Below are 26,210 nucleotides of genomic sequence, written 5' to 3' on the forward strand. Positions count from 1 at the left end.
CGCCTCCCCAGAGGCCATCAGGAGTATTACAACTTTAAGATCTTTCTGCACACAATTAAAATAAGAGATCATTTCATGTCTGGGTCCACCTCTGCTGAACACAAATAGTTATTCAGATATGACATTTTAATTAAAATTAGAAGTAATAAACACTTAGTGCAGAACTTTTATGCAGACTGTGAAGTTTTACACTGATAGAACTTTGTCTCAGTGTGTTAATTTCATATAAAACAAATTGCCTGGACGGCATGGAAAATTAAGTTGTACTTTTTGTGACACTGTGCTGATCTAAAGGCTTGTCACTCAAGAAGCTCTTGATTAAAGTGGTCAGCGGTGAAAGTACGGCTCTAGCAAACATTCCCATGGTGAGCTCTGTCACATTCAATTCGTGTTCTATCCAAAGCAAAGAACAATGAACACTGGAGGCTGTTAAACGGAATTTGGTGAATCAATCAACGCGATAAGATGTGTTTCATTTTATGCAACCCAGTGTGCTTTTACAGGGGCTGATAAACCTTGTTATTTTGGGAACCCAAAATTGAAATGAGGATGTACTGCAGGCTCTAACCTTACAGAATTAAAAAGGGAGGGAATCTTCTTAACAACTAATGCACATGTTTACTGCTTTCACCACTGTATGTGCAATTAAAATCAAGTAGTAGGTGTGGTACAACATTTGATATTAGCTATAAGTAATTCATCAAATTTAATGTTCCTTTTACTGCACTGAAGTAGGTGTAAGCCTGAGTGTGCTGTGTTCAGAGGATTGCACTCATATTCCATCACTACAGCCCAAGGGGAAAATGAAGCTATTCTTTGTGAATAGAAAATTATCTCACTGCCTCAAGGTGATTACACAATACTGTACAGTGAAAATGCCTACTGCGCCTTAATAAAGGGGAACAACAATTTTACTGTTGCTGTAATGGTTTCATGTAACCCACATTTAAATTTAATAAACCCAACAGTTGGTTCTTCATAAAAGGAGAATAAATGTTGATAATCAGTGTCTTTCAGTTGCTCTTTTTTTTTTTTTTTTTTAAGTTGGCTAGCACAGTGACAACAGACTGCTAAAGAGGGAAATTATGAGGGAAACTGAAAATTACTGAGTATTATAATGTTACCTTGAGATTTTTAAATATATTCTTTACACATGCATCTATACACAGCATTTGTGATGAAGTACACATTTACAGTTAGACTGGTGTTTAAAATTGTGGTCAGGCTACAAAGTATTCATTATTTTATGTTAAATAAGAGCAAAATAACTAAAATAAAAGGAATGAGTTCTTGAGTGCAACTGAGCACATCATGGGAAAAGAACAGGGTTTTATATTTGTTCAAAGTTGCATTAAACAAAGTGGCCACTGAGGGGCAGATGAGCACCAAAGAGCAGTCAAACACAGCTTTAGTTTGTCTGTTTTTAATGGGAAAACAGTTTATGGATGAAAGACTTTTTCATTTAATGTAAAAATCCCTACATTATTGTCAAAAATGATCACACTTCATATGAGGGTTCACACAGTGACCACTACCTGCTTATTAGCCCATACTAGTAACATGAAGGCACTTTATTAGTCAGTAGTGTGTTGTCTAGATGTGGTAGATTATAAACTTACCTCTGATACACTTCAGTCCTTTACCTTCTTGGTAAATTCCACTGGCATTTTCAGTTGAATAACCTCTCAGCTGACATGTCTGTTTCTGCACATCAAATTTGACACAATGGGCTCTATTATTTATCTGTCATTAGATAACCCACTTCAATCCTATTCTATGATTCTGGGCAAGGCTAATAGAATGCTATTGTATTCCAGAATTACTAATATCTCCCAAAATATTGGTCCTATCAACTTACTGTTTTCACTAGTCTCTTCCTGGACTAAAAATACATAAGTATGCCCAACTGCACCAGGCAGCTCTTCCAAAATTTTGTATGATGCCCAAGACACACACATACACAGAGTCCACGTCCCTAAAATATGATTATAATTGCTTATTAATGCTTCATTCTGCATGACCAACAGTTGCATAAATTGCAACAGTCTATATTAATAAAATGTGAATTAGTTTTTTATCAACCCTTTATCAGGCAAGTGACTATTTTTTGTAATTTCCAAACAAATGACAAAACAGTGACAGTAACAGTTCCAGTGAGGACAGTGAGTCAACAATTTCAGGTCCAATGTGGTCTACAGGGTCTGTAACGTCCACCTCTGCATGAACAATGAGTGTACCTGCTTTGTTAGGTACCATGAAGTAATGGTACTAATGTAAGGAATGATGTTCAAAAGGATAATGTGGATGTGGACAGGGGTCTGGATCAGCACTTATGTTCTAATGTTCTAAAAGTGATGTTCTAATGTTGAAAAATATATATTCCTTTCACCTTACATGTGTATTTCTTGTATTTTTTATCTATACTTGTTGGATTTTTTTTTTTTTTTTACCACTTATGGGCAAGGAACCAAATATGGTAACTTCATGGACCTTGAATTTCTACATAAACAGATTTTTTTTTTTTTTTTTTTTTCAAGAATTAATCAAGTCTTGTTGGTCCTCCAGGAACATACTACGGTTGAAATTTTGAATTTCAGAGTATTTTTGCGTGCACTGTAAAGGGTTAATAGTAAGAAAAGAAGCTGTTGTTCATGAATTATCTATGTAATTATAATCTTACCATACTCTGGGCTTTATTGGGTGAATGAAAATCCTATTTATTAACATCATTCGTATTAAAGTAGAATGGGAAACTCTTAATGGCCTAGTAGCAGCTGCGAGATAGTTAAGGAAAAATAAACAGTACTTTACAATAACTGATATTAAACCACAATAATATTAATATGAATTATTGTGAGAAACTAGTTAATGGTGACTGTGTATACCTCAATATAAAGTGTATAAGGTACAGGTGTCAAACATGCGGCCTGGGGGCCAAATCCGGCCCGTCAAACAGTCCAAACTGGCCCTTAGGATGAATTTGTGAAATGCAAAAATGACACTGAAGATGTTAACAATCAATGGTGTAAAAATCATTTTAATTCAGGTTCCACATACAGACCATTTAGATCTCAAAAGGGTCAGACCAGCAAAATAGTATCATAATGACCTATAAATGATGACAACTGCAGATTTTATCTTTGTTTTAGTGTAAAAAAGTAAAATTACATGAAAATGTGTACAGTAACAAATAATCCTTTTACAAAAAAAAATGTGAATAACCTGAAAAAAATATGAACAATCTGAAATGTCTCAAGAGAAGTAAATGCAATTTTAACAATATTCTGCTTGTTACTAAATGTTTTATATATTTGTAATTGTAATGTAAGTTGTAATGCACATGTGTAAATCACGAACTGGTAAACTGAGGCAGAATATTGTTAAAAATGCACTTGTTTTTCTTAAGACATTTCAAGTCGTTCATGTTTTTCAGATTTTAAGGAAATGTTGCTTAGTTACTAAACATTATATTGTAATTCTATTTTTTTCACTGTTATTTTACTGGTCCGGCCCCCTTGAGATCATATTGGAATGAATGTGGCCCCTGAACTAAAATGAGTTTGACACCCCTGGTATAAGTAGTTGGGATAGGCCCCAGCGACCCCCGTGACCCTAGTGAGGATAAAGCGGGTTCAGATGATGAATGAATGAATGAATGTACATGTGTTGAGTGTGAGTCATCTTAGCTGTGAACCAGTGCTATTAGGATAATGGATCCATTTGTCTTTCTTAGCACCACTGTTAGTCTTTTCAAAATAGAGACAAATCAGTCTGTGTTCTTTGTGAAATGTTATTTTCTTGAATTATAAACGCACAACTACTATGAACAATATGGGTCAGTTGCCATTCTTAGTGTTCATCAGAAGGGGTCCCTGTTGCAGAGGGGATGGGGAGGGTGGTGTTCATTAATGACCGTCATCTACAGATAGATGGAGCCTGTGGTACAGACATGAGCAGAAGCTCTACTAGACAACACCACCAGCTGAACCCATTGAACCCATTGTTCAAATGGTGGAGACCAGTAAGGGTTAAGAATAATGAAGAACTGCAGCTATTTTTACAGGAAAAGCAGTGGAAGGGTTTTTTCAGTCCTTGGCCAGCTGCAAATGAGGCTCTCACCCCTTGGGTTATGTGTTTCACAATATCACTCCTGTTTCTCAGTGTTACACAACTCTAAACATCTTTCACTGTTGTTTACTAGTTCTGAAGAAGCAGGATTTGGCTGACGTTCAGAGACATGATGGGAAATAATGTGTCGTACTGTGGAGTGGCTATGAGTTTCTTCTTCTAAAACAAGATGCAGACACATGGTTTAAATAAACTTTTAAGGAAACTGATCACGTCGACTACATTCCAATGGCTTCTGTTATTGAAGGTCTCTCTTACAAATTGAGAACTTTAGCCTAAAAGTGTTTGTTTTCTCATGTTGTTAGGAGGATATGAAGTGTTCCATCTTCAACACCCTTTGTCAATGGAACAACAAAACTCAAATTCATTTACATGTGCTGATCAGTGACTTTACCTGTGAAACAAACTGTTGCATATATATTAATAGAAATGGTATTCCTTTGTTTGTCTTTCTTACCACCACTGTTATTCTTTTCAACATTTGATTTTTGATATGTATATTACTGCTAAGAAATGGATAGTTTATTCTGATTTGTGTATTATTGTTATGAAAAGGACAGAGTTTATTTTTGTTTGATTTTTTAATTATTATCATGAAATGGACTGAGTTTATTTTTGTTTTTAATATGTGTATTATTGTTATGAAATGGACAGAGTTGATTTTTGCTTTTATGTGTATTATTGTTATGAAATGGACAGAGTTTATTTTTGTTTTTATATGTGTATTATTGTTATGAAATGGGCAGAGTTTATTTTTGTTTTTCATATCTGTATTATTGTTATGAAATGGGCAGAGTTTTTTTTTATTATTATTGTTATGAAATGGACAGAGTTTATTTTTGTTTTTAATATGTGTATTATTGTTATGAAAAGGACAGAGTCTATTTCTGTTTTTAATATGTTTATTATTGTTATGAAATGGACAGAGTTTATTTTTGCTTTTAATATGCGTATTATTGTTATGAAATGGACAGTTTATCTTTGTTTTTAATATGTGTATTATTGTTATGAAATGGGCAGAGTTTATTTTTGTTTTTTTTATTATTGTTATGAAATGGACAGAGTTTATTTTTGTTTTTAATATGTGTATTATTGTTAAGAAATGGACAGAGTTTATTTTTGTTTTTAATATTTGTATTGTTGCTATGAAATGGGCAGAGTTTTTTTTATTATTGTTATGAAATGGGCAGTTTTTTTTTTATTATTGTTATGAAATGGACAGTTTATTTTTGTTTTTAATATGTGTATTATTGTTATGAAATGGACTGAGTTTATTTTTGTTTTTAATATTTGTATTATTTTTATGAAATGGGCAGAGTTTATTTTGTTTTTTGTATTATTGTCATGAAATGGACAGAGTTTATTTTTGTTTTTAATATGTGTATTATTGTTATGAAATGGACAGAGTTGATTTTTGTTTTTGATATGGGTATTATTGTTATGAAATGGACAGTTGATTTTTGTTTTTTGTATTATTGTCATGAAATGGACAGAGTTTATTTTTGTTTTTAATATGTGTATTATTGTTATGAAATGGACAGAGTTTATTTTTGTTTTTAATATGTGTATTATTGTTATGAAATGGACAGAGTTTATTTCTGTTTTTGATATGGGTATTATTATTGCCACAAAAGGAACAGAGTTTATTTCGATGTGAAATACTGTTGCTAAATGCACAGAGTTATGTATATGTTTATGTATAGCATTTTTGTGTTTTGTGCTTAGTCAGAATTTAGTCCGATATGTGTAGGATTTTTGAGTTACTTATAGGATCTGACATAGGAATTTAGGAAAGGTAGAAGGATGGGGCAAGGGGGCGGGAGATTATAAATTAAACTTCATCCTGCTCTTTTTTGAATGTTTTCCTTTCTTTTAATGTGAATCTTTTTGTAGTTTGGTTTTAAATGTTATATTCGAAGTAAAGAAACAAACAAAGATAGAGACAAATCAGTGTGTTATTGAAGCCGTCTCTTCCAAATTGAGAAATTAAGCTTAAAAACTGTTCAGTGGTATGAAGATATGACGCAGGGTCACATGCTTCAGTTCATGCATCACAAACATCCATACTTTGTCAAAATAACAACAAAACTAAAACTCCTTTACTTTACATTTTAACTGTGGACCTAAACTTTTCTGAATAGTTTCCATAGCTAGAGATTCCATGAAACACATTCAAAAATTTAATATTGGCTGATTAAAAATACTGGATATTTTTAGAGTTTATTAGTCTTTGTTGCTTCATTTGCTGGTTGAAATGATCTGAAAATTCACATATTCACACAATATCATCTTAGCAAAGACACCGTAGTCCATTTAAGATATTTAAGAAAAACTTTATTTGTGACTTATTAACAAAACACATTACCAGTTTGATGAAATCATAAGAATCACTACTATCACCTTTACAATGATAAGCAGGTGTACAAAAAAAGAAGTTCTTAACAGATCTGCACTGTCACAGTCGACTGGTATGTGCCACTCACTGCCACACCCATTGACTGAGGAACATTCACTATACACAAGCAGAGAATACATCAACTTCTTTTTTTTTTTTTTCAACCATTTTATGTTTTTTTTTTTGTTTTTTTTTTTTCTTCCTTTTCTGCTTATTTATTCTACTGGGCAAGGAATAGATATGGAGGGTGAGTAAATGATTCAATTTCACAATAGTATTTGTTTGATCATCATTTCGAAGCTTAACACAAGTTAAAGGATTGATTTCATCTATCAAAATTATAAGGGTATAAACAAAAAAGGCATTTCATAGCATAACACAATAGCATTATGTATATCTAGAAGATTAAATTCATTTTCGACAGGATAGAAAATGTGATTCTTTTAGGATTTTTCCACAAATTACTGTTGGCAATAGCGTATATGTATGTATGTATGTTTGTACAGTATGTGTGAATGAGTGTGGATCTTTCAGTGTGTGTTTTGTCTTTTGAGAATGTGTATCAGAGGTATATGTATTCCAATACGCATTTCCCAGTGGAAAAACATATCTATGTATATATAGTATCTATATAGTATCTGTTTCCTTTGCTTATAACATGCAAACAGCCACTTGGTGATCTGACAGCACAGAAGTACACCTGAAAGGACTGGGCAGGGGGAGGAAATGTGTGCATGGGAGGGGATCGAGCCTGACAGCAGTACCTCTCTACCCCTACTGTGACTGATAATACGATGGTCTAAAAAAAGGAACACTGAGGTGAGATTTGTTGACACTTTCAATCATGACGATGCTGTTTCACAATACTGCTCGCGATACTCTTTCTCTACCATGCTACACCGGGTTTTCATGACGTCACAGCATAATAAGGTTCATCTCTACCTAAGGTTCATACTTGGATCACTGCAACTTTTTTACAGTTCATTCACGGGTCGCTGCAGCTTTTCAGCACATCCAAGCAGCACTTTGTTGTTGTTTTTTTTTTTTTTTGGTCATTGAAACAACCAATTATTGCCGAACTGCGATTGAGTTTACATCGTCGCCTTTCAATCGGTGTCTGCTGAAGTGCGCTTTGCTTGTTTTAAAAGTTGTCTTGGTCGACCCTGTGTAATCACTTGTCACTCATGGCTGACAAACAAATAACTGGAATACCTCTGCTTGTGCAAAGTGGGAAAGATTTGCCTGATGTATTTGTTATCTTCTATGCTCTGACTCAGTTTCCTCATTTGCCTCTCCATCTTGTCTCATAGTCTCAAATTCAGCACAACGTAATCTAAGTTATTGCTAACTTGTCAGATATCCTCACGATGCAATGTGTTGATCCTATGCTAGAGATGACAGAGCTGTCAACAAACAAACAATCGAGAGAGAGAATCTGGTCCAAGTGCCTAAGTACAGTTGAAGTTGAACTAAAGACATGTGTATGTGGTGTGTTGTATGTGTAGGCTGTGTTTGTGTATGTAAAAATGCAAACACACACATATTACTGTGTTTTACGGCAGAACAGTTCATTGAGGGAGAGTGACTTTTAAAATGTCTTCCAACCATGTTGATCTGAAGAAACAGGAGAAGAGGGAGGAAACAGGCAGCGGGCAAGCAAATCCTACAAGCACTGAAGCAATCGAGGCAGTGGTGCAGGGCTTGAAGAACAACTACTTAACATTCAAAGACAGAAGTAGAGGATCAGGCTTGAACAGAAATGAAGCAACAAGCAACTTTCCTGCATTCCAGCCTTATAATACACTCCCATATTAAGGATGGCACCTTCAGTCTTAGAGTTGGAGCAGTAAGTGTTAAGCTTGTATTCTTTTAGTACAATTTTACAGTTAATGTGTTGGTATGTACTGTATGTCTGTTGTGTCTGCTGTGTGTAAGAGAGCAAGAGACAGAGTGTGTTTTCTTGTTTATGTAGAAGCAGAGAGGATCATCATTTGTGTACAATAATGTATGTGTCAGACTGGGTGTGCTGATACACAGTGGGTTTATGACCCCATTAACCTGTGCCATATTCCACAAGAGGAGGCAAGGAAGGTCAGGGGCCGGTTGCATCAGCTGCACGTAGGTTCCCTAGTATTATTATTACCATTATTTTTTTTTTCCAAAGTAGCCACTAATCCCGAGTCACGCATTGCTAAAATACAAGCGGTAGCACCACAAAAATCTGTTACAACGTAACCTTAAGTAACAACTAAATAGTCAAGCAAGCAATAAAGCGGGTGCAAATGATACAAAGTCACAGAATTGCAATCACTAACAGTAAAGCAGGATTTTTTTCTTTTTTTTTTTTGTTTTTTTGCACACATATTTTTTCTTAATAATTCCATATTATTTGCAACTTAAAGGAGCATAGTAGTGATTTTTGATGTTTCTGACCCGTTTAGACAAATTAAATACTTAGATCACTGCTAACCATTATACTGTTGAGTTTCATAGGTTTTAAAGTGTCTTTCTTCTTTTCAGGCAGTCTGATGTGCCCATTCATACTATATGAGTAAGGTCCATTATTGGAATAATGTATTGCAAGTTTCTTTCTGAACTACATTTCCTTGGAAAGGAAAGGAAATGGTGTCTAAATAATGAAAGCAAGTTCTGTGTTAATTTTACATCAAGTGTACAGGTAACAGTTTTGTTTTCTGTTATACAATAAACTGCTGCCTGAAAGTGTAGAAAAACACATTAAAAGCACAGAGGAGTTGTGTGCTGCAGGTTAGTGGTGATGACAAGTATACTTGATTCTTAGACAAGGACTGAAACATGCAAAAACTAATTGTGTCCTTTAAGAGTCAAATATGGATTTTTCCAATCTTAATTTTTAAGCCAATCTAGTCAATCACAAATCCATGTGGTTTGTACCTATCAGCACAGTGTTGCAATCACAGATTGGCTACTTTTCCTAAATTTTTATAACTAGCTACAGCTGTAGGATTACCCCTTAACTTCCCATGATACACTTCAATTTTTAACTTGCTAATTACAAATGAAGCCACTACTTTATACCCCCACCTGGGAACAAACTTGCGCATAGTTGGTGCAACCCAGTCCAGGTCCTCAGCCTCTGCAATGTGCTATGTTACACTGAAACAGAGCTTTTTATAAGAGTGTGGTCCTGCTTGTTTTGTTCACCTTATCTGCCTTAAAGGTGGTAATCTCATGGTACACATATGTTGTGACTTTTTCATTTTTCTTTTTGTTTTTTTACAAAAGACCACATTTTCTGAATTTCTACAAGGCCTCCATAATATTGAAGACAAAAGCATCTGTTTCATTTTTTTTTTTTTTTTACAATGACTTCCTTTGCACCTTTAAGTAGGTGATCCAAAAGGAAGGGGGCTGCATAAAGACAGAGATGCCAACATGGACAGCCTCAGCAGTGCTTAGATACAAATAGTACACCTTTTCAGGTGTTTTCATCATACAAAGGGGCAGCAAAATCACAGAAAGGGTCATCTAATCCAATAGTATCCTTCCTTTCTGTTAATTCAATTTGGTCCAACCTTTTCTCCTTGATGGCATGTAGCTACTCAGTACAATAGTTTACCTTAAACCTTAAAGTGTTGTAGGTCAACATTATAGGCCAAATAAGCCAAGATGGATTTGTTTAGTATGTTCGCATAGTGTAGGGAGCCAAGCTTGGCCTTGGGTTAGGGTATGGCCACTGTACAATGTCTATGCAAATATGGTGCAAAAGAGGTTCTCCCTTAATTTGAAAATGTGCATTTGGCTTTATTCTGGCTCAGTAATTGAGATGGGAGTTTGTTGGTAGCTCTGTTTTCAAGTCACCCCCACTCCCCTACTCATCCCCTCCATCATCCTTTCCTTTCTCCTTCTTGTCCTTCTTGTCCTTCTTCTTCTTCTTCTTCTTCTTGGCCTCCTCCTTCTTGCCAAAGCTTATGAAGTCACCCTTGTCATCCACAGGGCCTGCGTCATGGCGGATAGAAATGATGGCTGGGGATCCAGGGATGATGAAGGCTTCAGGAGGGATCTCTCCAGGCTTCAGGGGCTGAGGCGGGCCATAGCCTTGCCCGGCGCCGTATCTGAAGTGCCAGCTGTTGCTGTTAACTCCAGCGCCCACTGGGGGTGAAAGCTCTCCGCCACCCTCTCCATCTATATAGGCATTAAAAAAAAAGTGTAAGGAAAACAATACCACGTCTTCTTACTTAAGTAATCCAATCATCACCTATACCAAGTCTTTAGAATGTTACTAATTTGTAATTTAACCTATGTTTTTTACTTGAATATTGGTTGCTGTTATCAGATTTAAAGGATAAATCTCCAAATATGTAAGAACCCCCCCCACACACACTTATAATCAGACTTTTGTTAAGATAAGCAGAACCATCCATATGTCAATAACTAAAGCAGTTATCTGTTTATTATTAGGTCTGTGGTTCATAAACCTGACACACAACGATAAATCACAGTCAAGCAAGAATGAGCAGAGTATTTCAGTGAAGGCATAGCCTCAAATAGTGGATATTTTAAGGACAGCAAATCAGCCGAGACCACAGATCGGAACACTGGAGGGAACTAACCTTTAAACCACAGGGATGTTTAACGTAGCAGTGTGATTGTATTTGTATTTGAGTGTTGGCAGCAACATATCCCTGTTCTCAAAGGAGAACAGAGACAGGCATTCAACCTTTAAGATACAGAAACAGATGACAGAGTAAGAGTAAACTGGGAGGGGGGACAAATCTGACAAAATGTTAAAAAAATTAATGAATAAATAAGAGAGCTATATATAGCACGGATATTATGTAAGGTGAAAATAGGAATTATTAAGGTCAAAAGGTTAAAGCTGCCAGAATTGAAAGCAAGGATGATGTGAGATGAAATGCAGAGAGAGAGCGGGAGAGAGAGAGAGCGAGAGAGAGAGAAGCAATAAGAAAGATGGGGGTGGGCGTGTTTTTGCAGTCACGGTGCTCTCAGGCCCACACCAGTTCCCTCTGCACTGACCTACTTTCGGTCTGGATTTTATTTAGATCAAACACAGGCCTTGCAACAAGATTCTGTTTGATTTTTCTTTGTAGGCTATTTATGACATTGCTGTAGCACTGAAATGGTTTCAACCATTGTCCCAAAGGGAAGTACACTATTTTGAAAATACACACTGTCCATACGCACAATGTCCCAGTGAATTCCGAGGATGAGTTCACAGAGGATAAAGATAAAATAAGAAGTATGGACTAATGGTGCTGGGGTGCCGCCCACTTCTAATTACTCAGATAAGAAAGACGGCTCAAACATGATGTTGATACTAAACATGATTATGGAATAAAAACTGTTTTCCTACACCCTGTAGGCACATCATTATTTATTTAAAGTGCTTTGTTTCATTTTATTTACTAAATTGTGGTATCCTTCAGTAGTGAGGAAAACCAGCCAAATGAGCAATGAGCATACTACTGTCTATCTATCTATCTATCTATCTATCTATCTATCTATCTATCTATCTATCTATCTATCTATCTATCTATCTATCTATCTATCTATCTATCTATCTATCTATCTATCTATCTATCTATCTATCTATCTATCTATGACAGAGGACACACCCACTCATTTGACATGTAACAAAATTTTCCCTCCTGTTCCTCGGCCTCCCTCAGTTACAGCTGCTACACCTATCAAGCTATATTATTATTTTAAACATATGCAGAGATGAGGATGAGACCCTGAAACACAGAGGATCAAAAATACGTTTTTGATTAAAAAGAAAGTACTGCAGTTGTTTCCACTGCAAAGTAAATATTAAAAAAATGGATGCTGAAATGTAATTGTTGGTGCTATACCAGTAAGTTTTATTATGAAATTTCTGGGGGTACAAAATATCTAGGCTATATTATGTTTTGTATGTTAATATGTTTAAGATCTTTCATGCAGCTATTGATGACTGAAACCAAAGGGAAAACAGAGGTGATTTACTATGGCTGTTTTCTGTTAAAAAACCAAGCTAAGATAATGGAGCTATAATGTAAACTATTGGCTGATGTAGTGCATGAAGATTACAAGACACAATTCTATTTTGACTTTCTGGCTTTTTGCTTGAGTGCATACACTTGATGATACCATAGGACAGATGTGACTAAACAATAAGCCTCACACTTCATTCAGTGAGTGATAATTAACCTTGAATAGACGTAACAATTATTCTGTGATATTTTTTTATTAGGCATAAGAGTGCATAAGCAACAGAACATCTGTAACCTTATCTGTCACATCTGCTTGGTAAATTGTGATGTCATGTTTTGTTTTTGGGTCCATTTCTGTTCGTTATTCTATATTCAGTATGCTCCGGCACTGTGTCCTTGAAATTACAAGTCCTAATGAACAAGGAAAAAATGCTAACCAATGATACCACATCAGCTAAATAAGTTTTCACGGTATCTGCCAAACTGGATCTTTATAGATTCCACTAATGAGTCAAAACACAGTAATGACCCATCAGAGAGCGAACTTTAATTGATTGCCATTCCAACATTTATTTCAATAAAAAGTAGCTCCTTGTTTTGGATAATCCCTTATGGTCCAACTAAAGCAAAAATGAATTCAAAAGTAAAAATGTGGGTCATTTAGCAACACTAATCTGTCAAATTGTCTCTAAAATGTCCCGTCAGAGACAATTCGAATACCATGTTTTGACCCTAATGTAGAATAAAGTTTCATGAGGTGTTTCACGTCTTCACACATCATGTTTCATTTCCCAACCTTTTATCTGTGTTGTCTTGTCCAGGCAGAGGTAAATAAAGCTCAACACAACGATAGCTTTAACTCACATTGGCCACCTAATTTGCAAAATGCTGACGCTACACTGAGAATGTTACAATGGTAGGTAAAGTTTTGACAGACAACAAAAAACACAAGACAAAAAAAAAAAAAAAATGCTTAACGGCTAAAATTTACTTAGGGGGTCAAATGAGTGGCCATTTTTGTCAAAAAAAGTTGTAAGAAATGCATAGAACTGTGTTGAAATAATGCTAATACATTTGTGCACAGACTACTGATATTATTTGACAGTGGAAGCTATATGTTCAGGAATATTGGATTCTGAATAGCACGCGTATGTGAAAACTTTTGCTGGTGGACGGACGTGACATTACCCATGATGATCTGGTCAGTACCAGTAATTTATTAGTAATAAACTTATATACTTACTATTGCTAATTCTCCTCTTATTCATAAATGTTAGTATTGTGGATCTAAAACAATAACAGCTGACACAAAAACACAAAATGTGGCAGTGGACGGATGTGACATGGTTGTTACAGATCCCATCATACTGATGCTCTGCAGCCATGTCACCGTTTCCACAAATGATCCCTGTGCAAAAACTAGTATCAGAATTATTTATTGTATAGTTTATCATCATACTAAAGAGTAAATAACTATAGAATTGTTATTTATTTATAAAAATGCTTATTATTAGAAAACTCTTGGTTTAAAAAGTGATGTGTGACATTCTTAATGTATGTTTTTTTTTTTTTTTTATGGGCTCAGCTGGCTGACAGGCAGCTGTCTGTACCGATAAGGCAGCAGCCAACACCAACTGTACTCCCAGTCATTATTGCCCATTTTTCAAACACCTTTACTTGTGTATCCTCTTTTATTTGGACATTTTACCAGGGAGTATCTCACACTACTTTTTTTTTTTTTTCCCTACTTGTCTTGTCCAGCGTTCTAACAGCAGAATGGTAGTCTGGTTCCTTTTGGTGCTGAACAAATTTGCTTTGCCAAGGGTAACTTCATAAAGTATATGAAGCACCCTTTGATATTCTACTGTGTTTATTATGAGTTTTGTTAAACCAGATTTCGATGCCGGACCTGACATGGGGGGTGGGGGTGGGGGGGTAGAATGTATGTATTGTATGTATGTATTGGTGTAACATAAACGGGATGGATCAGCACCATACTCCATATTGCAACCTGTAAAAATAAAACGTGATATGTAGTATATAATCTTGTAAGAAAAATTGGGGAATCTAAAAGAATAGAATATTTGTTTTTCAGGTAAATTCAGTTAAAATATAACTTGGTCATCTATGACATGAAAATATAGCATTAATTGTGATGAAATTGGACATTTTTGACCTGAAAACATAGTTCATATGAAACATCAACATGTTGCAACAGAACTGAAATCCTGTAAATTTGCATAACTTGCATTTACCAACACAAAGTTCCTTTGGGGATTCACTTATCTTGATTTCTTATGCACAAAGGCATAAATAAGACCTCTAAGCAAATTTTAGCCGTTTAAGATACTAACAGACACAGACTGTCAGCTGACAGATCAGAAGTATGGCTGTGCAGATGAATTATCTCACCTCTGCAATCTTATTGACCATAGGTCCAGACCAGTGGAAGCACTGGTGTGGACTATAATTAGAGCAGATGTAATGGACACTATCTCACTGGTTATTAGATAGGTCTGCATTATTACCCTGTTTAACCTTATGCTCCTTAAAGGAACATACAAACCCATCTTGCACCTCTCACAGATCTCCATTATACATAATTGAGCCATGACTCATTGAAAATTGATCATAGAATAACTCATCATAAAGACAGTGCTGCAAAGGGTCAGTGATCCACTATAGCAGGGAAGACGAGGCATGATGAGACCAGTTTTTAGTTACATAGCAGGCTCATACCACAGTGACATGAACACACATAAATAATTTGTTTCCTGCTTCCAAAAATAGAAGTATTCTTTAGTTGCATTAAAAATTTGCATTTGGAGGTCTTTTTTAAAAAAGTCTATTTTAGCCAGTTGAAATAACTTATTGGACGATTACATGGTATCAGATATTATTGTCTTATTGTACCATTAGTGGTGTTTGACATTTGTTTGTAATGTTTGTCTGTATCTAATCTGAGTATAAATCCTGAAGAAGCTCTAGTCAAAGGAGAATGGGAATAATGCAACCTGAGACATTGCTAGAAACAATACTAACAATGCTAAACTTTCTCACACCATTTTGTGTTAGAGCTTATACTGGTGCAATAACCACATACAACAGTCTTGTTGTATATATAATATACCTTATATAATGTAGTTAATGTGTCACATAATGTGGCTAAAGTAAATCACAGCCCAGTGCATGACCAACTGAGCTAAAATATGAAGCTGCAGTGTAACCATGAACAAATTGAATATTGTTTCGGTATCTTGGGACATCCCTGGGCTTTCTGCACTGACTGTGACAAATCCAAAGGCCTGTTATTGTTAATTAGAATCCAGGCCCAGGTGTTAATCACTGATATTCATGTGTGTGTATGTAAAAAAAAAACTAATAACCAGCAGGTCATGTCTGTACAACTGAACAGCTCTGCTTCAGCGGTGCTACTGCTTCTCTAACATGGAGGATTATTTGTACCTCTGCCACTGCTTCATATTAGCCTATATTTCACAGCAAACAGCCGTCTGAAATGGATTATAGTGTAATGGCTGGTAAGCAGGTCAGTATAGCTTCTTGTGAGGAGGTTGCCATGACACCTGCTGTAGATGTGTGGGTGTCTGAAGGCTCATTTCATTTAACCTGATGTCCTACATTTAAAGTAGGATATCTTTTTTCTGTCTAGTTCAGGATATAGTTCTATTTCAAATTCATTTCTCTGGTGGTTTGTAGTACACACACACACACACACACGCACACACAAATCTGTGTAGCTCTTGTGTAAATATGTGCAGTACATCACATGCATTTGGAATGAGACATGTCTTTATGAGCGCTCCCTTTCAACAGTGTTTCTTCTAAATTATTGCGTGCCCCCCTTTTTGTCTTAGCTAATACCTGCCCTTGTCGAGTCCCATTCTTTTTTTTCTCCCTCCCTACTCTGTCCTTTTTTTTTTCTGTCTCTAAATCTTCCATTCAGAGATATGAGTGGTTGCCATGGAAACTGCCTTCGCCCACTCCCTACTGATGGAGGGTGCGGCTGCTGCAGCAATCTCTCAGTTAGACAGTGTTGCCAGGCAACAGGTCACATGGCGTTCCCTAGCAACAACACTACTGCAGGAACCTGCCAATCCTCTTAACCTTTCTCTTTCTCCATCCCCCCACACCTCGCTTTTTTTCCACCATCCCCCTGAACGTCTCCTCTGCTCTTCCTCTCCAAAATTGCTTTTAATGTTAAGGGATCTTTTTTTTTTCATTGCACTCTCTTATTACTGATAATAGCCTCTCAACCCCTCTGGCATTAGACAACTGTCTCCTCATCTGCGCCATGGGTCACTTACATAAACACAGTTCTGAGGCTACTGCATTTTAGACGCATCACAGAACGCTGGACAACTTCACTATAATAACAGTTCACCTCTTGATGTAGTACAGAAAAGAGGATCAGAGCTAACTCCGAGTGCTTCAATCAAATTATTTCCTATTCCGACATAAACTCCTGACAAGTCTGCCGTAAAAATAGCACTTTGTATAAACCCATATTTGATCACAAAGGCAGCATCCTACCTGCTCTACAAAAATATCTCCCTAGTTTGCAGTAAAACACCACCGACATACTAGGATGTAAGAGAAGCTGGGAAGTAGCACAGCTTGTATACTGAACAATTCCCCAGTTCTCTTTTTCCACAGAGAGAAAAGTCTTCACATACACATGCATACCGACAAACAGAGAGACATATTCTTGCACTGAGTATTTGAGTGATTGACTGTGATGCTTTGCTTCATCCACAAGTCTCTACCTGTGTACTAATTCCTGCTGCTAGACAGAAAATCAATGTACAGACGCAAGGCTGAAGGAAGAAGCAGCTCACAATGTTCCAAACACTGTCTCAAAATCTTACTTACAAAGTCAACCTCAACAGACTCAAAATAGCCTCTCTGTGCTTTTGTGGGATCCAACTAGTATTCCCAGATTTGATTAGTCATCATCTCTGAGCCAGTGTTTGTGTAAATGATGAAACACAGGTCATTTTGGAGTCCAAATTTTTACACTTGGAACACATTTTCATTCTTGCCACCCACTCAGGACTGCGCATTTCTAATTAATAAGGGAAGGAAGAAACAATGCTCTATTTTAGTCTGATTTCTTCATGCTACTACCTGCTTTGATGGAAGGATCCAAATGTTTTGTAGTTTTGCATAAGCGCCCCAAGCCTTTGGTGTCACATCTTAGTTCATGAACATCGTACTAGAATTCAACATCTTGTACATTTTCTAAGCGCAAATTTGTCAAATTCCCAGTTTAATATAATACTTACTGCATACAATAGACAACTGTTATCCTATAGCTGATCTTTATATAGATGATTTTTGCATATTAATGTAGGCCTAGTACGTTTCTCTGTCATGAAGGATATGCAATATTATAGAGATATTTGAGCAAAACTTATAAAATGATAACTATAAGTAACAGGATAATAATGTTAGTAGCAGGATAATGATGTTAACATATGCTACCACCAAGTCTGTTCAGCTCACATAACAATGGAAGGCCAGCGCGTTACATTATTTTAAGTCAAATTTGCAAATGTTTTAATTTAATTTGATTTGATTTGATTTATTTATTTCAAACATGCAAAGAAAGAAAAAAAAACAAAAACAAAACAAAATAAACAAAATAAAACATTTAAATGGACAGAATCTATCTCCAGCACATACAAGTCTGAATATTGCATGGTCGAAAAGGAGTAGGAAGAAGTATAAACTTATTTAATCCTACCCCTCAGTGCTTTTACACCTTTATCACTAACTTGATACAAGACTCAAACAATACTATTTTTCCTATTTTTGGCATCAAACCACAGCAAATACATAATGCAGTAACTGAATTACACACAACAATATTTAGTATTTGACAACTGTGTCATGGTCTTACAACAACACCGTCTAAAACCACAATTAAGTATATGACCTATTCAGTTTTCACACATCAGCACAAATCAACAAAGGGTTGATTTAGACGGCACAGTGTTCTAACAGTTAGCATGTCTACCTCACAGTTTAGCCCATAAAGACCCAGTGCTAGTGCTGTGGCAGTTCCCAAATTAATTTATCTCTATATGTAACTTGTCTTAAGTGATTTATCACCATTTATTGTAATATTATCCTCTTTATATTGAGTTTTTTCAGTGTAAATCATGTATTTTCCTGTATTTCTTTTACTGATCATGTAGATGTTCATTAAAGCTCAGAATAAAGTTGAGGGTTATTATATAAAAAACAGAGAAACTGAAGACAGAGTGACTTTTCCTGTAAAATCTATCATTAACTGAACATGAAACAAATGTGTCCATCCACTGTCATTGATCCAACTCCATGGGTTTTACTGGTGAATCAATGTTGTAGAAGATGACAGTGTTTTTACATTCACTTCGGAGCCTCTGAACGTCCAAATGGGTCACATCTGATGATCATAAAAGGTGACCAACTGTATTTTACACAAATTATTTACATGTATTGATAGGATTAGTGGACGGATTTTGGTCGCCAGTGGACGTTTGGGTCTAATGGGTTAAAGCAGTGTTTTTCAACCTTGGGGTCAGGACCCCACGTGGGGTTGCCTGGAATTCAAATGGGGTCGCCTGAAATTTCTAGTAATTGATAAAAAATTTAGAAAAACTTACAAATAAAAAATATATGGTGAGTTGAGAGAGACAATGACAATACATAAAAGACATGACAAACTGTGAAGCTGAAACTGCAGCACTGTGGTACTGTTGGTCTTTCAAATGTTCATTGTGGTCGGTTTAAGATGCTGCAGCTCTTTCATAATTCATAGTTTGAGGTTTTGTTTTTTTTTACTGTATTAATTGTCAGCCTTGTAAATCTAAGCTGGACTGACTGTACATATCCTGACCAAGGAAAATAAAATTCTCACTTTGTGCAGTAATGTACACCTGGCTTTTCTGCCTCTGTCCATATACATTATATAGGCTAAATGTCATCTAGAATTAATGTTTATTTGCAACAGAGTATAGCAAACTATTACATGATTAAAAACTAATTAATTTCAGAAAAAAAAAAGTCTCTGTTTTGAATGTCTGGGGTCAACAGAAATTTGTGATGTTAAAATGGGGTCAGGAGGCAGAAAAGATTGGAAACCACAGGGTTAAAGGGTCTGTGTTCATTTCTCAGACTGGTGCTTTTTTGTACTCAGGGTCTGCAGGGGTCCACTAGGTTATAAACAGGTGTACACAGGTTAACCCTCCTGTCAGTGCCCTTGACCAAGGTACAGACCTGTTGTTGGTCCCTGAGTGCCTTCAGTGGCAGCTCACTGCTCCTAATGTGCTAATTGCTAGTGCTAGTGCTAGTGCCAGGTGCGATGTGTATTTGAATGGGTAAAATACAGACTGAATCTTGTTACAGATAATAAAGAGAGTTCACCAATCATCAATAAAATTTTATCCCCAAAATAGTGTCCACCATATCACTCAGCCCTAAAAAGCAGCCAACAGATAACATAAAGAAGTTACAATGGCTTTAAAACCATTACTTTCTATTTCCTTTGAGATAAAAATCATTGTATTCTAATCCACATTTTTTCACTTGAATGTGCTGGATTTGTAAACCTAGTCAACCGTGATAATGTCTAGACTTCCACTGACCTGCAGCACTGGAGACAGTGGGCCAGTTCTGGACCAGCATCCCCTGGGCGCCCTGCATCACAGAGGACTCCTCCATGTGGACCGAACTGGAAAAAAGAATGCATTCAATGAGGCAATCAGACAAATATTGAGCTTACTCCTGCTTTATTCTATTGCAATAGCTTTATCATGCAACAGCCTCCATATTGCCCACAAATTTTGTAAATTACTCATGTTTTATTTATACAATTTTTGTGCATTTCTACTATTTTGTGATCATTTCTTTTCAATAGTTAAGGTTTTTACTTCACTTACACTTATTGCCCTTATCTTCTACTTTTCATATTCTTTTGATGCTCTTATTATTATTTCTTATAATTTTATATATACTGGGTTTATGTTTTGTGTCTGTTTTTATTCATGCCTTTTTTTTCTTTGGATTCCATGACTCAAGGAAATGCACAAGAATTCCAATTAACCCTCCGGTATCGTGTCTAGCAAGGCCCTTACTAAGCACCAAGTGTGCCTTTTTCGCACACTTGTGGAATAATGTCAAAAAAATTTTCATACAATTTGTTCTTTATTCTTTTACACTTTTTTCTATTTCATCAGCTTGAGCTGTAAATAAAAATACCAAATACTCAATAATTGTCACATTTTTTTAACCCTTTAAATGCCGTGTTTGTATTGTAAACAAACCATTTTTTTGGATGCAAAAAACAAAAAAATATATATATTATTTTTTCAGTATACTACATAAAAAGTGGATCACATATTTGATTTTGGCAGCCTGGCATATGTCAATGATTAACTCCAAGATCGGTTCATTTGCATTATTATTTTTGGCGCAAGGTCAAATGTTCAAAAATACTAGCATCTGTCACCAAGTGTGTGTAAAATGCTCACCTATAAATCAAACTATTAAATATTATCTGTTGATTTATTTTTCTGCTCTAATTTGATTTTATTTTTGTAAATCAAGGTCAGCCCTAATCATACATATCAAATGGAAGAAATAGTGCGTTTTAGGCACACTTGGGAGACAGATGTTAGTCTTGTAATTTTCTTTTGTTTACAATGTGCACATTTTAGTTGGTGGCCAGAATTTTAAAGATCATGCAAAAATGAACAACTTTTGAATTCTAACCTTATTTAAATTGTGAAAAATAATTGAAGTTTTTTGAAATGAAGTGCAAAGTGTGCCTAAAAGGTGCACCTGGATACCGGAGGGTTAACATATACTGCGACGTATCTGTGCAATTGGCAAATAAAGTCTATTCTATTCTATTCTATTCTATTCTATTCTGTTCTGTTCTGTTCTATTCTATTCTATATTTTCAAAAATCATTATGATAATTTTAGAAAATTGGATTATTTTTAACAGAACACCATTTGAGATGTTCAATAAATAGAAATACACCTTGACTGAAAAGCTTGTTCTCGTATCGAATGTCTTCCTTAAATGTAACTTACTGGAACCCAGTGCTACTTGTTAGTAGTAGTTGACTAACTTCACCAAGTTAAGAGCTTTTGTCTGGCTCCTATAATGCTAAAGCCTAATTAAAAACAGTTGTCTGCTGATTTGCCAGGGCCAGGATTAGGAATCACTCCATCAATGTCTATTTTTCCATTAGCATCAGTGTTACATGTGTTTTCACTGCATCTTTTATAAGAGGGCCTTTTTAATGATATGTTTGGCTACACAATGTTGACGGTGCAGGATTGTAGTTCCATTCTAATGGACCATTAGTGCCCATTTTCGCAAGGAGGCCAATTAATAAATGAACTACATTATCGTTTGTCTTCCACCTTCAGTTTTATGGTGTTTCACAGCACTTTGGATGAAAATTTTTAGAAATTCAATTACAATACAGAATATATTTAATTTAACACTGTCCTGTTTAAAGATCAACAATAACATGCATGTGTTTTTCAACCTGATGACTGATCTTGTTATAAAGCTGCATTTTAATGTATGATAATTATCAAAAGTAGTACACTTCTGCCACACCCCATGTATTAAATTATTAAAAATTCACACCACAAGCAAGACATGGCTTAGATTTCTCTGGATGCACTGAATTTGTCTTCTTTCATTTATGTATTTTTTTATTTTATTTTATTTTAATAAAAGTAAAGATTAAGTAAAATATGAATGAGTTTTATTTTATTTAGGTGGTGAGCAGTGAGTAAACTAAGAGGTAACAGTGCAGAACTTAACTTCTAATAATTTTACTAATAGGGTTTTCCTTATTTTGTCTTAACTCCTATTTGGATGGAAATGATTAATCACTAAATCTGTAGCAAGGCTTAATTAAATGAATACAAAATCTTAAATGCCAAGTTTGCATGAGTTGAATGCCCTATACATCCAATATCAATATAATTTTTTTTTAAATAAAATGTAGCAAAATTTCAATATAACATATTATACATTGGCAAATTGCATAATATAACTTCAAGATTAGAAGTATAGAGATTTGTCAAAGATATCATGACTGAATCAAATTGAAAGGCTTGTCTAGTGTTACACTTGTACTTTTAATAAATAAATAACTCAAAAACAGGGTTTTCCTTCATTGTGATTCGGAGGGATTAAACAAATAACATACTGATGAGGATTTCTGTTTTGTTTTCGTAATATTCATCTTGTGATGCAGGTTACAGAGACCATGATGTTGCAAAGGTGCAGCTGTTTTACATTACAGACTCTTGACGTTTTTGACAGCGCTTTCTGAATAAATATTTACCTGACTACTCAGATTAACTGCTGAAAAATTAGCAGGGAAAATTGAGGATGAGACAAATTGAGCGGCAAAGAACATCTCTGACATGTGACTCACGAGGTAGTGAAGAGTCACACCTCTACTCAAAATAGAATAATTACAGACTTTCTAATAGGCTGTGAGCAGCTTGTGTTAGTGCAACACATCTTGCTAAGTTAAATTTGGGGTATAAACAAATTTTTGTAAATAATGAATTGCATCACTACACAGCAAAAACAGAGCAGATGCAGAAAGTCAGAGTCATGATATTCTTAGCAAACACCAGATGCCCCAAGCCCAATCATCAGCCCAAAACATAAAATATATTGGAGAAATAGAGCATAGACTCATTACAATTACATCATTTAACTTAAAAACAATTCTAATGTTTATTTTTCTAACAGTTTTTTTCCTAGATGTAGCTCCTTCCCCATGAATTTATAATGAATATACAATACAGCCTATAGGAGGACCTCCCCTGACTGGGGCCTCTGCAATGCAGCACATCTACTACCTATCTCCCAGTGTTCTGTTGAATAGGGCTTTGTCGTGAATGCAAAATGAGAATGTATCTTCTGAACTGTGTGAGCTTTACTTGTTTACATCAGTGCAGGTGCTGGTTTCATGTGTGACAATGACACAGATAGGACTGGTTTCTTCCACACTGACTGACTACGCCAGGAATGTGGGTCAGTGATGTTGGTGTTTCATGCTGATGCCAGTGTATGCTTTCACTTACTGGTCTGTGTGTAGACTGAGATGGTACAGTAAACATGATAGGGTTAAAGTGTGAATGTAAGTGTCTCTGTGTGTATGTGTGTCCCAGGCTCTGCCAATTTGGAGATGACAGCGGCAAATTGCAGTGATGCTTTATGTTAATCCATGTCATGTTAGAGGGGCTTGATGACATGATGCACATTATGGTCTCTCCACACCCCAGAAATTAACACTAATATCCAATTAAATCCAACTTAGATGGAGCAGAAGAGTGCACAATTGCAGTGAGCATCATTAGCATGAAATTATGAAAATTTAGTACAAAAGACAGGGATGTGAGGGAGAAACTCATTAGCCCTCGACGATCTAGATGTCCTCACATCAAAGTAGCTTCATTACACTTAATGATACAACTTTTATAACCTGATCATAAAAAAATGTAATGGCAGCTTAAAACAGAAAAGAAAAAAAACCACATTATTTCATTTCAAATGTCATTGGATCCTCTGTTTTGCGGCCTTGTTCTATGATTGGCATGCATTAATCTGAAAGCATTAACATTACAAACTCATAGCAAAACACAACATAATACACTCAGAGACTTTTGCCATTTTTATTGTACTTTCAGTAGTTTTATTCTTTTCCCAAACTTTGAGTTGAGACCCTAAATGGGTCACATTTCATTTTTTGTTAGTCACCATTGGCAATCAAAGTAAAATGACTGTTTAGGATAAAATACACAATTATGCCATGACCCATGGATTAATTTTCTTAATTAAAATAGTTTTTGTTTGTATTTTTCTATGCTGCTTTAATCATTTTGGGTGGGGCTTTCTTCATTTCCTTGCAAAACTCACTCATGTTTTATGCGGTGCTATGCTGAGTATTCAACACTTAATTAAACACATCAGTAAATTGTTGGTTTATTAGTCAATCAATCAGTCAATCAAATGTTATATATATTAGGCCAAATCATAACAAAAGTTATCTCATGACACTTTACATATTGAGCCGGTAGAAACCAGACTCTCAATCCAATTTACAGAAACCCAGCTGAATCCTCCAGGAGCAAACACTGGTGACTGGTGACAGTGGAAGGAAAAACTTCCTTAGTGTGTGTGTTGTTAGTGACTAGTGTGTTGATAACTAACCAACAGTTTGAAATGATTTCTGACATTATCTTCATTTTCCAACTCGCAGCTTTGTCCCTTCGTGGAACAGACAGTAAAGTCTATTCAACATTATTTGATGGTGGAAACATAAAAATGTAGATGTTGTGGTAATTACCCCACCTCCCCGAGGGGGAGGCAAGGGGTATTGTTTTTGGTTCGGTTTGTTTCTTAGTTTGTTAACACTCTAGCAGGAAAACTATTGGTTGAATTCATACTAAATTTGGTTTATAGATTGCCAGTGACCCAGAATAGATCTGGTTACATTTTGGGAACAGTAGGTCAAAGGTCAAATTTTTTAATGAATTTCTTAAGTCTATTTTTTTTCTCCTATTTAAATATAATGGGAAAAATTTCAAATGTCTGTAGCAACAAAACTATTGGTTGAATTCATACCAAATTTGGATTATAGATTGTCAGTGACCCAGAATAGATGTGGTTACATTTTGGGAAAAGTAGGTCAAAGTTCATATTTTTTATGAATTTTTAAAATCTTTTTTCTCCCATCTACTTATAATGGCCAAAATTTCAAGTCTATAAAAACATCAATTTTGTTTCAATTTACTTCAAACTTGGCACATATATAGAGGCAATTGATATGCTGATATCACCACACGCAAAGACATGATGACATCAGCTGGATCGATGCCAAAATAAGCTACAATATGTGTGAGTGGCGGGGTTTGTTGTGCCTGGTACCACTTGTTGACAATTTTTTTTGTTTGGGGGGGGGGGGGGGGGGATTTAGGTCCTAAAGAAAAACCAGAAGAGTGAGTGAAAAAGTTTAGCAACCCTTGATCTTTGTTAATAACTTAGGTAAGCACATTAGATGTCTTAAAAAAGAGTTAATATTCTTGGGAAATGATAATATGAGCATAAACTTTAATCCTTTGGTATGATCAGGATGCATTAAAGATACCATTTACAGATGCTTTATAGATCAGTTTGACTCCATATCACACCATCCATATCATCAGCACTGCTTTTCAATGGTGAATGATCAAAGGACCAATAGTGTTGAAATCCTTTTTGACAGTTTTCGCTCTTTGAACACTTGTAAATGTAGGTGTCTTGAGCCTGACAACTCAAGAGTTGCTATTCTTAGTAACATTTCACTTATCTACAAAAATGGCCATTAAAAACCCTGTTATAAAAGGTCCCTCATTAGAATCTGAAATGAACTGAACAGAAACGTCTTAACTAGTCTGCTTCTGAGCCAGTTTACATCAAATTATTAATAACAATGGGTAGATATATCTTATCACTGCCCTTTACTTGTGAAGCCAAAGCTCAATATAGAATGTGCTTCTAGTATATCTCATTAAACTCTGACTAATGTTCAGTAACGTTCAAATGACATCTGCTGTCTGTGTTTACAACTCCTCCCCATATCTCTAGACAGAGACATGCAAAAGCACTCTCATGTGCATGTGTAC

At 35.6% G+C, this 26,210-nt stretch overlaps 1 protein-coding gene across 1 annotated transcript in view; it reads right to left on the reverse strand.

Annotated features, from left to right (window-relative positions):
• Positions 1-6,440: 6,440 nt before the first annotated feature.
• LOC115432424 (protocadherin alpha-C2-like) overlaps positions 6,441-26,210 on the reverse strand; it is a 29,431-nt gene continuing 9,661 nt past the window's right edge. Inside the window, exons 3-4 of the mRNA XM_030153253.1 lie at positions 20,145-20,230; positions 6,441-10,687 (exon numbers count right to left, since the gene is read on the reverse strand). Of these exons, the coding sequence (XP_030009113.1) occupies positions 10,374-10,687; positions 20,145-20,230 (400 nt within the window). The 3' untranslated portion in view covers positions 6,441-10,373. The remainder of the gene's footprint in view (positions 10,688-20,144; positions 20,231-26,210) is intronic.

This window comes from Sphaeramia orbicularis, chromosome 14 (assembly GCF_902148855.1).
Source record: "Sphaeramia orbicularis chromosome 14, fSphaOr1.1, whole genome shotgun sequence".
NCBI lineage: Eukaryota > Metazoa > Chordata > Actinopteri > Kurtiformes > Apogonidae > Sphaeramia > Sphaeramia orbicularis.